The following is a 13708-nucleotide window of genomic DNA, read 5'->3' as shown; positions in this document are numbered from 1 at the left end:
GTCAGTTTTCACGTAAAACACACAATCGCCTAGGTGGCCCCAAACTTTTGTACATGACGGATCAGTCAGGCCTCCGGGCTGGGCCCAACATTCGGGATGCCAGGACTGTGCCCTCAGATCCGGTTTCCTGCCTGAATCTAAACATTTGGAGGCTATGTCTGTATGCCCTGGCATAGGTGGGTGAGGGATGCTGGTACTTGTAGTTGCTGGCGGGCTGGGGTTGCCGTTGCTATGGGGAAAAGCAGCTAATTAGTGTACTAGGGGCAGTAAACACTATGTGTATATATATATATATATATATATATATATATATATATATATGCAGGGCGGTGCTCTCAAACCCCCTGCTGGATTCCTAAATACCCTGTATACCCCCTTATCATGCAGAGTCCACCCCGGCTCTGCAAGCTATTAGCACACAATGCCTTGGATGCCTCTGTACTATCTGTGTGCATAGAGCAGCACAGCCAGTGCCTCGGTGCCTCAGTGTCATCCTAACCTAGGTGTCCAAGGCTAAAACAAACAGTGTAAGCAAGTTCGTTACTAGTCCCTGTAATCCCATATCTGTACCGTGATCTTAGCGGCCTCTCAAATGCAAAAAAGCTCAGTTCCAGCTTCAGTCCTTTCTGCCGTGCCTCGTGCCTCACAACTGGGGGGAGTTATTCAGATTCAATCGGTCCCCCACGCGCTCGCACGGCGGACCGATTGTTTGCGACTGCACATAGGTTTTTGTTCATATGTGCAGCCCATAGCGCTCTTGGTGGACTCGCTGAAAAATTCACTCCTTGCAAGTCAACCAGAATAAGGGCCACAGTCCTTTCAGCACCTCAGACGTTGCAGGAAGCGCTCAGTGTTCCATCTTCACTTCCAGTGCTCCAGTTGGTCCTGAGTCAACTTCTATCTGCAGGGCCTCCTAGTCCAGTGCCTCATGCCTCACTGCACCTTTTCATGTTCCAAAATTTTGCTTGTGTTGACCTTTGATCAATTTTGACCTAGTGCATGTCGGCCTTTGGTCATTGTCAACATAGTGCATGTCAGCCTTTGGTCAATGTCAACCTGGTGCATGTCGAGATCCGCTATTTGTTAAGGAGGCAGCAGTATAAGAATGCAGGGTGCAGCGCTGCTCGTTGAGATATCCATACAACCTGGCCTGCTGCCAGACAAAGCCAATGACCTTTAGACCCCACAAATATTTAATGGCAGCCGGCCCCGTGTATCGCAGCAAACAGCACAGATTTCCCAACCTCTCAGCAAACACTGGCAGTGTCCACAATCCCATTGTCTGCAGGAGGCCGGTATAACTGCTGGGAATATACTGAACCGCCCTGACCCCTTCATTACACCCCAGACACGGTGCAGGCATGTCACCCCTCCGAGCCGCCCTTCTCCTTGTGGTTCTTTGCACCCACGGTGCCAGCGTTAAAGAGAAGGCAAACAAGAAAGACGATAACCCCATTCGCCAGATAGAAAGTGTCCCCGGATTTGATCCTGATAAGGTGAGAGACCGAGAACGCTTAGTAATAATCACCGACCCTTGTCTTAGGGTCCTGCTGTGACCAATGGGAGATTACACTGGACGGGGTCTTATAGATGCCAGCCTTGGCCAACGGCCCCAATGCCCAGGGATAGTCGCGGGATCGTGGAAGTGGTTGCTGGAATGATCATTTGCAGGCCTGATTCTGACCCGCAGGGGGCGCCGGTGTTCACAGTTCGCTACTACACATGTGCCTTAAGGTGCGTACACACAGATAGATTTGGAAAAAGATGTGGGCGTTCCTGACCGACTGAAACGACCAATCGCTCAAATCGTTCCATGTGTATGAACGATGTATCGAACGATGCGCGTACCCGCCGGTCCTTGGTAGAGGTCGCTGATCTTTCCTGCATGCAGAAAGATCAGCGACCAATCGTTAGCGATGTGTACCGATCGTTTCATGTGTATGAACGATTTGGTAAAGCTGATTGACCGGCTCCCTCTCCCTCCACCATCGTTAAAGATCAATCGTTCATGTGTAATCGTTTGCTCAATCGTTCATCATTTGACACCAAATCGTTTGTGCAGGAGGTTCAGAGGAAATCGTTAATGAGATTGAATTGTTGGCCAAATCTATCCGTGTGTACGCACCTTAAGTCACGGAAATGTTGCATAGCGCTTGGGTCTCATGGTGTGTGCGCATAGAGGCGCAGTGTCCGAAATGTTGGGGGTTGTGGGCAGAGACTGTCAGAAATATGGGGGAGGTTATGGGCAGAGACATATTTTCTGCATTAGGTCACGGGCAGGATCTGCTGATGGTGATAATAATAATGAGATTATGGGAACTGAGATTATCTCTGTCCACATACAGTGCAGCCATGTATAGAGAAGCGCGGAGTCAGCTGGAGCTTGCCACAGGGAAGTGCGTACTAGTGGTAACATATGATGGTATCTGAGGGTTCTGTGTGGCACAATATGAACTGGGGGCATTACAGTCTGGCATCAAATTAATTGGGGACATTACAGTGTGGCATTATATGAACTGCAGACACTACCATGTGGCATGATATGAACTGGGGGCACTACTGTGTGGCGTGAGATGAACTGGGGGCACTATTGTATGGCGTGAGATGAACTGGGGGCACTGCAGTCTGGTATCAAATTAACTGGGGACATTACAGTGTGTCATAATATGAACTGGAGACACTACCATGTAGCATGATATGACTGGGGGCACTACATTGTGGCATGATATGAACTGGAGGCACAACAGTGTGGCATAATATGAACCGGAGGCAGTACATTATGGCAGAATATGAACTGGAGGCACTACATTATGGCATAATATGAACTGGAGGCACTACAGTGTTGCATAAAATGAACTGGGGACATATCATTAGAGATGATGCTATAGACAACTTTACATACTAATGACCATAAGACAGAGAGGCAGATGTACTATATCTCGGGGTGTGCTGGAGTGGAGAGAGATAAAGTACCAGCCAATCATCTCCCCGCTGTCATTTCTATCGTCCATCCAGTTTGCAGGGAAGTGGTATCTGCTGGCAGTGGCTTCCGAGTGTGATTACCTGAAGACAAACAACCACCACGTCGAGGCCACCATAATCCTGGCAAATCTGTCTAAGAACTGGAAGCAGGAAGAGTGCCTGGCCGTCAGCACCTATAGGAAGCTGTAAGCAGTCAGTGTATATGTTGCATATATTCCCAGTATATAGGATACAGTTCCCCAAAGCCACATATGGCCCTTATTCTGATCGGTGCGGATATATCCGCGTGCGTTCGGCCCGCCGATGTTTTGTGTCTGCGCATGTGCAGAGGCGTCTCTGCGCATGTACGAGCGGGGTGTACGGCCAAATCCTGCATGATATGTGAACACTCCGAACAGGGGGTGGAGAGGGGCGTGAAGGGCTATTTGGGCTCATTACCATATGCATACGCCCCGCGTTTCATGGGAGTTCCCATGAAAACGCTGGGCGTACGTATGGTAATGCGGCCGTGACGCACGTGTAGGAGGCGGACATATGACATCGCCGGATGTCAGCTGCCCGCCCTGATCCCTGCTTTTGCACGGAAAAATGTCCGTGTGGTCTGAGGTTGCGGGTGCTGGTGGAGCACACGGTCCTGCATTCGAGGGTCTGCGACCATCGAATGATGGGGGAGGTTCCCTTAGATTGAGGAGGCGTATTCCGTGAAAAATACACGTGCGGTCCGTTCGGACAGCTTCTTACCGCATACAGACGGAGTTGGTGATCCGTATGGAAGGCGGGGTTTCGCACGCACGGTCCTGGCCGCATAATCGGCTCCGGCCGCACCGATCAGAATAAGGGCCATAGTTATTTCTTATCGCTGGCCGCAAGTTGTCTGACAGAAAGAAGGAGTTCTGGGTGGTAACCGTACATTTTCTGGGAGTGTCATGGAATACCCAGGCATGCCCGGGTGTGTGAGGGGAAGTCATGTGACGTCAGCTCCGTCCCCGACCATCCTGATTCTATCACAGCCCCTGAGTAAGTCCTGGGCTACACACACACTGCACACACTGGGGAATCATTACATGGTGAGCGGCTGTTATCTGGGAGTGTCAGGGAATACGCAGGCATGGCCAGGTGTGTGACAGGAAGTCATGTGACATTAGCTCCGCCTCCGATCAGCCTGATTCTATCACAGCCGCTGAGTAAGTCCTGGGCTACACACACACTGCACACACTGGGGAATCATTACATGGTGAGCGGCTGTTAACTGGGAGTGTCAGGGAATACGCAGGCGTGGCCAGGTGTGTGAGGGGAAGTCATGTGACATCAGCTCCGCCCCCGATCAGCCTGATTCTATCACAGCCGCTGAGTAAGTCCTGGGCTACACACACACTGCACACACTGGGGAATCATTACATGGTGAGCGGCTGTTATCTGGGAATGTCAGGGAATACGCAGGCATGGCCAGGTGTGTGACAGGAAGTCATGTGACATCAGCTCCGCCCCCGATCAGCCTGATTCTATCACAGCCGCTGAGTAAGTCCTGGGCTACACACACACTGCACACACTGGGGAATCATTACATGGTGAGCGGCTGTTATCTGGGAGTGTCAGGGAATACGCAGGCATGGCCAGGTGTGTGACAGGAAGTCATGTGATGTCAGCTCCGCCCCCGATCAGCCTGATTCTATCACAGCCCCTGAGTAAGTCCTGGGCTACACACACACTGCACACACTGGGGAATCATTACATGGTGAGCGGCTGTTATCTGGGAGTGTCAGGGAATACGCAGGCATGGCCAGGTGTGTGACAGGAAGTCATGTGACATTAGCTCCGCCCCCGATCAGCCTGATTCTATCACAGCCGCTGAGTAAGTCCTGGGCTACACACACACTGCACACACTGGGGAATCATTACATGGTGAGCGGCTGTTATCTGGGAGTGTCAGGGAATACGCAGGCGTGGCCAGGTGTATGAGGGGGAAGTCATGTGATGTCAGCTCCGTCCCCGATCAGCCTGATTCTATCACAGCCGCTGAGTAAGTCCTGGGCTACACACACACTGCACACACTGGGGAATCATTACATGGTGAGTGATTGCAAATGGATTTACTGCTAATCCCCGATCCTGCTCATTTTTGCAGGCTTGCACGGGGCGGGATGTCACTCTGGCGGAGAAGCATATACCTGATCGCAGGACTTTTTGCAATTTTGCACAGCAGCGATCAGGTCTCAATAATACCCATAGGGCCTGATTGGTTTGCAAAAGAAAAAACACCTTCTATAATGGACAAAGCCATGCTGTGCTGCAGGTGGGGCAGATGTAACATGTGCAGAGAGAGTTACATTTGGGTGGGGTGTGTTCAAACTGAAATCTAAATTGCAGTGTAAGAATAAAGCAGCCAGTATTTACCCTGCACAGAAACAAAATAACTCACCCAAATCTAACTCTCTCTGCACCTGTAACATCTGCCCCACCTGCAGTGAACATGTTTTTGTCCATTAAAGAAGGAATTTGCTTTTGCAAACTAACCAGAATCAGGGCCATAGTCACATCGTGTATTGGTGTGCGGCTGTAAAGGTGGTCTTGAAAGACACAGATGTCTCTGGGCCTATTTCAGCATGGATGGCTAATCCGAGAAGTGGCAGATGACTGCGGGGAGAAAGCCATCGCCCAGACAGAAAGAGAAGACGCACCATGCAATTTGAAAATGCATCGCAGATCACTTTAGACCGGTACACAAATCCCAAAACATCGATGTGAGTAGATCTGAGGCCAACACTAGATCTGAGACGTCTGGAAGTGTTCGGCGCTGACATCACAGACCCTCCTCATAAACCAGGGTTGCCAACCCTCCCGGAATGGCCCGGAAAGGGGGCCAACCCTCCCGGATTCTGGGGGACCCCCGCTCCCCCCCTCTGATTGCGCCCCCCCCCCCTGACCTCGACGTTTAAATTACCTTATGTCTGCAGATCTCTGGGGAGAGGGCGGGGCTAAAGTGTCATAATCGCGTCATTTAGCCACGCCCCTTCACGGAGATAGACAAACGAAGTAACTTTCCTTCATGGGGGCGGGGCTTAATGATGTCATGTTTAAGCCCCACCCCCGAGCTCCTGCTGAAAGTCTCCTCTCCGGGCTGATCCCGGAGAGGAGCTTTTAAAAGTCGACAACCCTGTCATAAACCCCTGGGCACAGCTGAGTTTTTTCAGCCCCACCCAGAAAACAGCCAGTTACCACCCCAAAATCCGGCTTCCTGTCAGTCACACTGCGGCTACGTTGTGTTTAGGGTCCATGCGCATTTTCTGCTGCTATTTCCCCTCGTGCTTGTGCTAGGCATACAGTCCGCATGCGTACTTGTTCGATAATTGCTGAATTAGGCCCCCAGCGCAGAGTACATGTGAAAGTTACATAAGCTGAGGACAGTGATCTCCAGGTATATTGTAAGATCGCTGGGGGCAGACTCACGGGATCATTGGGGGTGATTTACTAAGCCTTGGAGAGAGACGGAGGTAAAGTACCAGCCATCCAGCTCCTAACTTCTATGTATCAAACCCAGCCTGTAATGTGGCAGTTAGGAGCAGATCATCTGGTACTTTATCTCTCTGAGTCTGTGTTCCGCACCTACCTGTACATGGCGAGGCCTGGAATAAGCAGTTGCTGGCTCTGCCATGCCCCTAAGCCAGCGGTGGCTAGCCTTGACACTCCAGCTGTTGTTGAACTACACATCCCAGCATGCCCTGCTACAGTTTTACTATTGCTAAAACTGATGCAGGGATGTGTAGTTCAACAACAGCTGGTGTGTCAAGGTTAGCCATCGCTGCCCTAAGCGGTCGCACAAATGCTTGCTACCTGCTTATGATTCCGGATCCGCAGCAGGCCCGCCATCTTGAATCCAGCGTGGCAGGTGCGCAGTGAGGCTGCACGTGGCGTTTGTGTATTTAGCATTGTGATGTTCCTGCTCTCTCCTAGGGACGGAATCTGTTGGGAGATTAAACATGAATACAAGATGGACGCAAAGGCCAAGGGCAGATCTTCATTTAAAGGTTTGTGCAAATGTGTACTTTGTAGTTTATATTTACACGTGCTGTATGTATGAGCTGTCTACATTACGTTCCTACACCTATACTACAAGTGAGCATCGGATATTGTGGATACGGTTATCTATACCCCACAGACGGGACGGTCCCTAAAAGTTTAGTCACCAAATACTCACACCAGAAAAGGTGCACTAAGAAGATCGCGGACACCCCATATATATATGTATGTGCATCTGATTGATTTCCTAATTTTTGTGTAAAACCCCTGATGAAGTCTTTTTCAAGACGAAACGCGTCGGGTTACTGATGTCACATTCCGAAAAGGAAATAATGTCCAGATGTGGATCTTGAAATATAATAAAGCACTCTGGTTTTAAGATGACACATTGTATTGGGTCACTACATTCTGTACCATTATCATTGGTGGTGAGAATTTTGTTAGGTGGTGATAGCGCTCTCTATACTCCCTGTTCCTATGTCCACTTTGCCTCCCACTAACAGAGGGGCTTATAGAGTAGCTGCTTACATAAAAAGGGCGTACGTGGGGTCATTCTTTGTTTTGTTTTATATATATATATATATATATATATATATATATATAAAACCATGCTGCACTGCTGGTGGGGCAGATGTAACATGTGCAGAGAGAGTTAAATTTGGGTGGAGTGTGTTGAAACTGAAATCTAAACTGCAGTGTAAAAATAATGCAGCCAGTATTTACCCTGCACAGAAACAAAATAACCCAAATCTAACTCTCTCTGCACATGTTACATCTGCCCCACCTGCAGTGCACATGGTTTTGCCCATTTTGAGAACAAATTTGTACTGCGATCAGATCTGAATAAGGGCCATTTGCCACGTGGCTGCCTTTGATGCTCTCTCTGTTATGCGCACAGTACGGGGATACGGCGGAGACGTACAGGTGGTGGTGGAGGCCACAGATTACCAGAACTACGCCATACTCTATTACCAGTGGAGGAAGAAGATAACGATTAAACTTTACGGTCAGTATTTGCAAACTTATCCCGCAGTTCATCGATAATCAGCCGCTGTACAAATTCATAGGTTTGGTGCGATTATCATGTGCGATTTGTTCTTTTTAGTTTAAATCGCATTGCCTACTGTTTAGATCGCACCGTGTTTGTTTTTCCTTGCGCTGTGATGCGCGCTCGAACATAGTCAATATTGTAATACAGGTATTTGTGCTACATACTATTGTAGTGTTGTCAAAATCGGGTGTAGTTCAAATAGCATAGCACACATTGTGTAGCTCAAATTCCACCTAGCACACATCGCACCGTGTGTGGGCACCATTTGGGACAGATACTGCTGGGAGCCAATTTTATCTACCGGTATATATATAGTTTGTGGGAGGGAACTGGAGAACCCGGAGTAAATCCACGCAAGCATGTGGAGAATATACAAACTCCACATAGTTAGGGCAGTGGTGGGGATGACCTCAGTGCTGGGAGGCAGTAATGCTAACCACTACACCCTTAAATTGGCTAGCGACACTGGAGTCTGGGGGCGGGCTTATACGGGAAGGAGACGCTGCGTCGGCTGTAACACACACACAGCGCCACAATCTCTGGGGCCATCACACGGCCATCACAACTGGCGACTAGTTTATGGGTCGGGAAACCTTCAACGTGGGTTGGGATCATTTGGTCTACAGCACATGTCTTCAACCTGTGGCCCTCCAGATGTTGTAGAACTACATGTCCCAGCATGCCCTGACAGTTTTGGCATGCTCTCATAGGAAAAAATGGGGCAATGCATGCTGGGACATGTAGTTTCACAACATCTGGAGGGCCACAGGTTGAAGACCCATGGTCTACAGCCTCTTGGTCGACATGGTTCTAGGTCGACATGGGACAAGGTCGACATGGGTCTAGGTCAACATGGGTTTAGGTCGACAGGTCATTAGGTCGACAGTGTCCCCATGTCGACCTAATGGTGTCGACAGTGTCCCCATGTTGACCTAATGGTGTCGACCAAGATGCTGTAGACCAAATGACCGTATCCCGCCCCCCGTAGTAATGACGCTGGACGCATGTATATACGCCATGAGAAACGGGCGTCGTAAAAAAAAAAAAGATCAAATGGGTGAATATTGGCATTGCTGCAGCTAAATCATGTATTTTGAGCATGTAACTGGAAAGCACAGCGAAATGCACCAGTCCTATATAACTGTCAATAGATACAGAGTCAATGTCTAATATGCAGTGATATTTATAATGTGACCTATTTCTTCATGGAGAGTGATAGCGACACTGACTCCGGGTAACGCATGTTTGATAATTGTCTTCTGTCGCAGGGAGAAACCCCTCGGCGAGCGACGCCGTCAGTCAGATGCTGGATGACCGCGTCACTAAGCAGGGGTTCGACCTGGAACACATCTACTGGTTCCCGCAATACGGTGAGCGCTGACTTTACCTCAGTAACTGGGAGCTACTGGTGGCGGCGGTATAATCCAGAAACCGTGCCCAATTCAAATGAGACCACTCCCCCTTTTTTTTTAACCTGTGATCAGTTGATTATTGCTGTTAGATTACCACAATTCAGCCCTGTCCAATCAGAATGCAGTTGGAGCACTTTTCCCGAGCATGGGAAGGTGTGCCGGGACGCAGGCTCCCTGGCTGATGAGTGCCACTACCGTGATCAGACATGCCCACATTGAACGAATCTGTGACTGTGCCCATAGTAAACACACCTGTACAGATAGAGGTGGCAAGCGGTCAGGGTGGTCGCACCTCTGCTCTTTTTCCCATTCCGCTGCGGCAGACTGCGCGTCCCAATATGCTTATGTGATTATTCGCCTGTCTGTACCGATTATACATACATGCTCCGAAATGCAGTAATCGAATGTGGCGTTTTTATTTCCAGGCTTCTGCGAGAAGGCCGATCAGTTCCACGTCCTGAACGGTAAGTAAATCGCACCTTGCTGCTTTGTGAGCCTTGAGACTTGTGCGGAGTAACATCAGTTCCGCGCCTCTGTACATGACATCGTCAGACATGGCGTTTGTCCTGGCACCTGCTATAGTCGCACAACACACTGCCCGCATGGCCAGTTAGGGCTGACACAACCTGGGATAGCAGCATCGCCCATCAAGGGCTGTAATTGGGGGGTGCGCTGGATTCAGGACATTAAAGCAATGGGCCCAATTCAGAGGAGAGCGGTAATCCCATCGCCGTTGTGGACTTGTTCCTGGATGTGTAGTGGTGGATCTGGGATGCCACCACTAGGCGTCTCAATATCATTCCCAGCGTCTGGTGCATATCTGCAGCACACACGTCGGTGGCAATAGCGCCTGTCTCTGAATCAGCCCCATTGTGATTTCAGCAAAGCATTTAGTGCCGTATCCAAGGGCATCGCAAATAAACAGCTCTGCCTGGTACATAGGAAATCCTTGGTATGAAGCACAGAAGGACGTTCTAAAAAGCCTGGGAGGGAGAGAGATAAAGTACCAAACAGCTCCTAACTGTAGTTTTTCAAATATAGCATGTAACAACAGGAGCTGATTGGCTGCTACTTTATCTCTCTCCAAGGATAAGTACACAGGTTCTCAAACTCGCAACTCAAACACACAGTCACAAGTGATATAATTAGCTCCACCTGTGGATCTGTTAAACTGTGTCAGTGAGTAATGAGTACACCTGTGCACCTGCCGGGTGACCTGGGACATGTTTCAGTGAGTAATGAGTACACCTGTGCACCTGCCGGGTGACCTGGGACATGTGTCAGTGAGTAATGAGTGCACCTGTGCACCTGCCGGGTGACCTGGGACATGTGTCAGTGAGTAATGAGTGCACCTGTGCACCTGCCGGGTGACCTGGGACATGTGTCAGTGAGTAATGAGTACACCTGTGCACCTGCCGGGTGACCTAGGACGTGTGACAGTGAGTAATGAGTACACCTGTGCACCTGCCGGGTGACCTGGGACGTGTGACAGTGAGTAATGAGTACACCTGTGCACCTGCCGGGTGACCTGGGACGTGTGTCAGTGAGTAATGAGTACACCTGTGCACCTGCCGGGTGACCTGGGACATGTGTCAGTGAGTAATGAGTACACCTGTACACCTGCCGGGTGACCTGGGACACGTGTCAGTGAGTAATGAGTACACATGTGCACCTGCCGGGTGACCTGGGACATGTGTCAGTGAGTAATGAGTACACCTGTGCACCTGCCGGGTGACCTGGGACATGTGTCAGTGAGTAATGAGTACACCTGTGCACCTGCCGGGTGACCTGGGACATGTGTCAGTGAGTAATGAGTACACCTGTGCACCTGCCGGGTGACCTGGGACATGTGTCAGTGAGTAATGAGTACACCTGTACACCTGCCGGGTGACCTGGGACACGTGTCAGTGAGTAATCAGTGCACCTGTGCACCTGCCGGGTGACCTGGGACATGTGTCAGTGAGTAATGAGTACACCTGTACACCTGCCGGGTGACCTGGGACACGTGTCAGTGAGTAATGAGTACACCTGTGCACCTGCCGGGTGACCTGGGACATGTGTCAGTGAGTAATGAGTACACCTGTGCAGCTGCCGGGTGACCTGAGACATGTGTCAGTGAGTAATGAGCGCACCTGTGCACCTGCTGGGTGACCTGGGGCATGTGTCAGTGTGTAATGAGCACACCTGTGCACCTGCCGGGTGACCTGGGACATGTGTCAGTGAGTAATGAGTACACCTGTGCACCTGCTGGGTGACCTGGGACATGTGTCAGTGAGTAATGAGTACACCTGTGCACCTGCCGGGTGACCTGGGACATGTGTCAGTGAGTAATGAGCGCGCCTGTGCACCTGCTGGGTGACCTGGGGCATGTGTCAGTGTGTAATGAGTGCACCTGTGCACCTGCCGGGTGACCTAGGACATGTGTCAGTGAGTAATGAGTGCACCTGTGCACCTGCTGGGTGACCTGGGACATGTGTCAGTGAGTAATGAGCGCACCTGTGCACCTGCTGGGTGACCTGGGACGTGTGTCAGTGAGTAATGAGTGCACCTGTGCACCTGCCGGGTGACCTGGGACGTGTGTCAGTGAGTAATGAGTGCACCTGTGCACCTGCCGGGTGACCTGGGACATGTGAATAACTCTGTCTTGCATCTGTTTTCTATTTTAGAAGTTCCAAGATGAGGATTTGGCAGGTACAGGAAACGTGGCAGCCACTGAATGAAGTGCAGGTGCCACGCCTGACACGGACATAGTTCTAATTATACAAAGTAATAAAAGTAATAATAAACAATCTGGGCGCAGGATAATTACATTGGAGAAATGCTCACATCCCTACTACAACGAAGCAGCCAATCAGAGTCATTGATGCGGACCATGCTAGCTACAGACCACGAAAGCTAAACTCTGATTGGCTGTTTGCACCTTTCAGCATTGTTAGTAAATAACCTTCTGTGTATTATTCTCAGCAGTCTGGAACAATCGTCTCTGTCACTGTTCTGTGTGGTCATTGTAGCTGTAATAGTAACAAACACTTATTAAAGCCATTTAACACTGAAGCTGGGTACACATCTATACAATCCCTGTTTCTGGCAACTGTTCGGCCGACCGTACTCCCGTCGGACGTCCACAAACAACAGCCGATAAGCGCGTACACACCTGTACAATTTTACTTGCAACGTCCGATGTACTCCCGTCCAAACAGTCGCAAGAAAAAGATTGTACCACCGTACGCACTGTCTCGATTTGGGCTATTGACACGTCACATGTGAGCAAAATTATCATAATGGGCTGGGTTAGGGCATAATTATAGCAAACCGCTATATACGCGAAATCAGTCAGCCGGCAGGGTGATTAAACTTCTATATAGATGGGTTATGCGTCTACATTTTCGTCACCCTTTTTTTAAAAAATGACTTGGGGTCCCCCCCCCCCACGGCCATAACCAGCACCAGGCTGAAGAGCCGGGGCTGGTATTAAAAAATCAGGGTACCCGACAAATAGGGCTTCGCTGATTTTTTTAAAACCAGCTCCAGGTCCGGGGCTGGTTCCCAAAATACGGTGGATAAAATGACTAGGGGTCCCCCATATTTTAAGAACCAGCCCCAGGCCAAACCAGCCAGCAGGGTAATGCCACAGCCGGGGGACACTTATTATATAAGGTCCCGCAGCCAAAGCATTCAGCCCTCTGACCAGTCAGCCTGGCCAGGGGTCCTGGGGAAGTGGGGACCCCCCTCCCAATAAAGGGGTCCCCCCCCCTCCGGGACTTACCTGACCAGGCTGAAGCCTGGTGCTGTCCTCGGTGGCCCTGTGCGGTGGTCACCGGGCTGATTCAGTGTAAAAAATAGAATAAAAAACTATTGTTTTTTACTGTGGAACTATGAGTCCCAGCAAGCCTCCCCCGCATGCTGGGACTTGGAGAACCACAAGTCCCAGCATGCGGGGCATTAAACAGCCGAGGTCTCAGACTTTGGGGGTTATTCTGGTCCGTTGGCACGGGGACCGATGGTGGGTGTATGCACATGCGCAGGGTCATACGGCGCGCATACGGCGGGTGCGTGCGGCCAAGTCACAGTCTGTTCGCCGTTCCCATGGTAACCGGGCCGTGACGTCCACAGCGCAGTGCATATACAGTATATGTATTTACAGGTGGATATAACAGTTCCTTTGTAGCACGCTCTGTGCTTTTCCGCCCCACCACCCCATGTGCACCCCCATACACCGGCCCCAGAAGTTTCCCAGCAGGACGGG

General features: G+C 50.3%; 1 protein-coding gene across 2 annotated transcripts; it reads left to right on the top strand.

Moving 5' to 3' along the window:
* Positions 1-1247: 1247 nt before the first annotated feature.
* C8G (complement C8 gamma chain) lies at positions 1248-12516 on the top strand. 2 transcript variants are annotated; one of them, XR_014460992.1, is made up of 8 exons: positions 1248-1496; positions 3016-3167; positions 6934-7007; positions 7898-8005; positions 9319-9420; positions 9888-9926; positions 12129-12208; positions 12298-12516. XR_014460992.1 is itself a non-coding variant. In XM_083161171.1 (7 exons), exons 1-7 carry the CDS (start codon positions 1362-1364, stop codon positions 12140-12142), a joined length of 624 nt encoding a protein of 207 aa, XP_083017297.1. In that variant the 5' UTR covers positions 1248-1361; the 3' UTR covers positions 12143-12516. The 2 variants fall into 2 exon arrangements, 1 of the variants encoding a protein (XP_083017297.1); XM_083161171.1 differs by having other exon boundaries at positions 12129-12516.
* The last annotated feature ends 1192 nt before the right edge of the window (positions 12517-13708 follow it).

This window comes from Crinia signifera, chromosome 9 (assembly GCF_055691185.1).
Source record: "Crinia signifera chromosome 9, ASM5569118v1, whole genome shotgun sequence".
Classification (NCBI taxonomy): Eukaryota; Metazoa; Chordata; class Amphibia; order Anura; family Myobatrachidae; genus Crinia; species Crinia signifera.
The sequence above is the reverse complement of the archived record's forward strand: the minus strand, read 5'-3'. Positions and strand labels throughout refer to the sequence as shown.

Excerpts from the sequence above, each read along its gene's own strand:
- C8G (XM_083161171.1), top strand. The coding sequence starts at position 1,362 with ATGTCACCCCTCCGAGCCGCCCTTCTCCTTGTGGTTCTTTGCACCCAC. Across the intron at positions 3,168-6,933 it reads GTCAGCACCTATAGGAAGCT|GGACGGAATCTGTTGGGAGA; the intron begins GTAAGCAGTCAG and ends GCTCTCTCCTAG. Across the intron at positions 7,008-7,897 it reads GGGCAGATCTTCATTTAAAG|TACGGGGATACGGCGGAGAC; the intron begins GTTTGTGCAAAT and ends TTATGCGCACAG.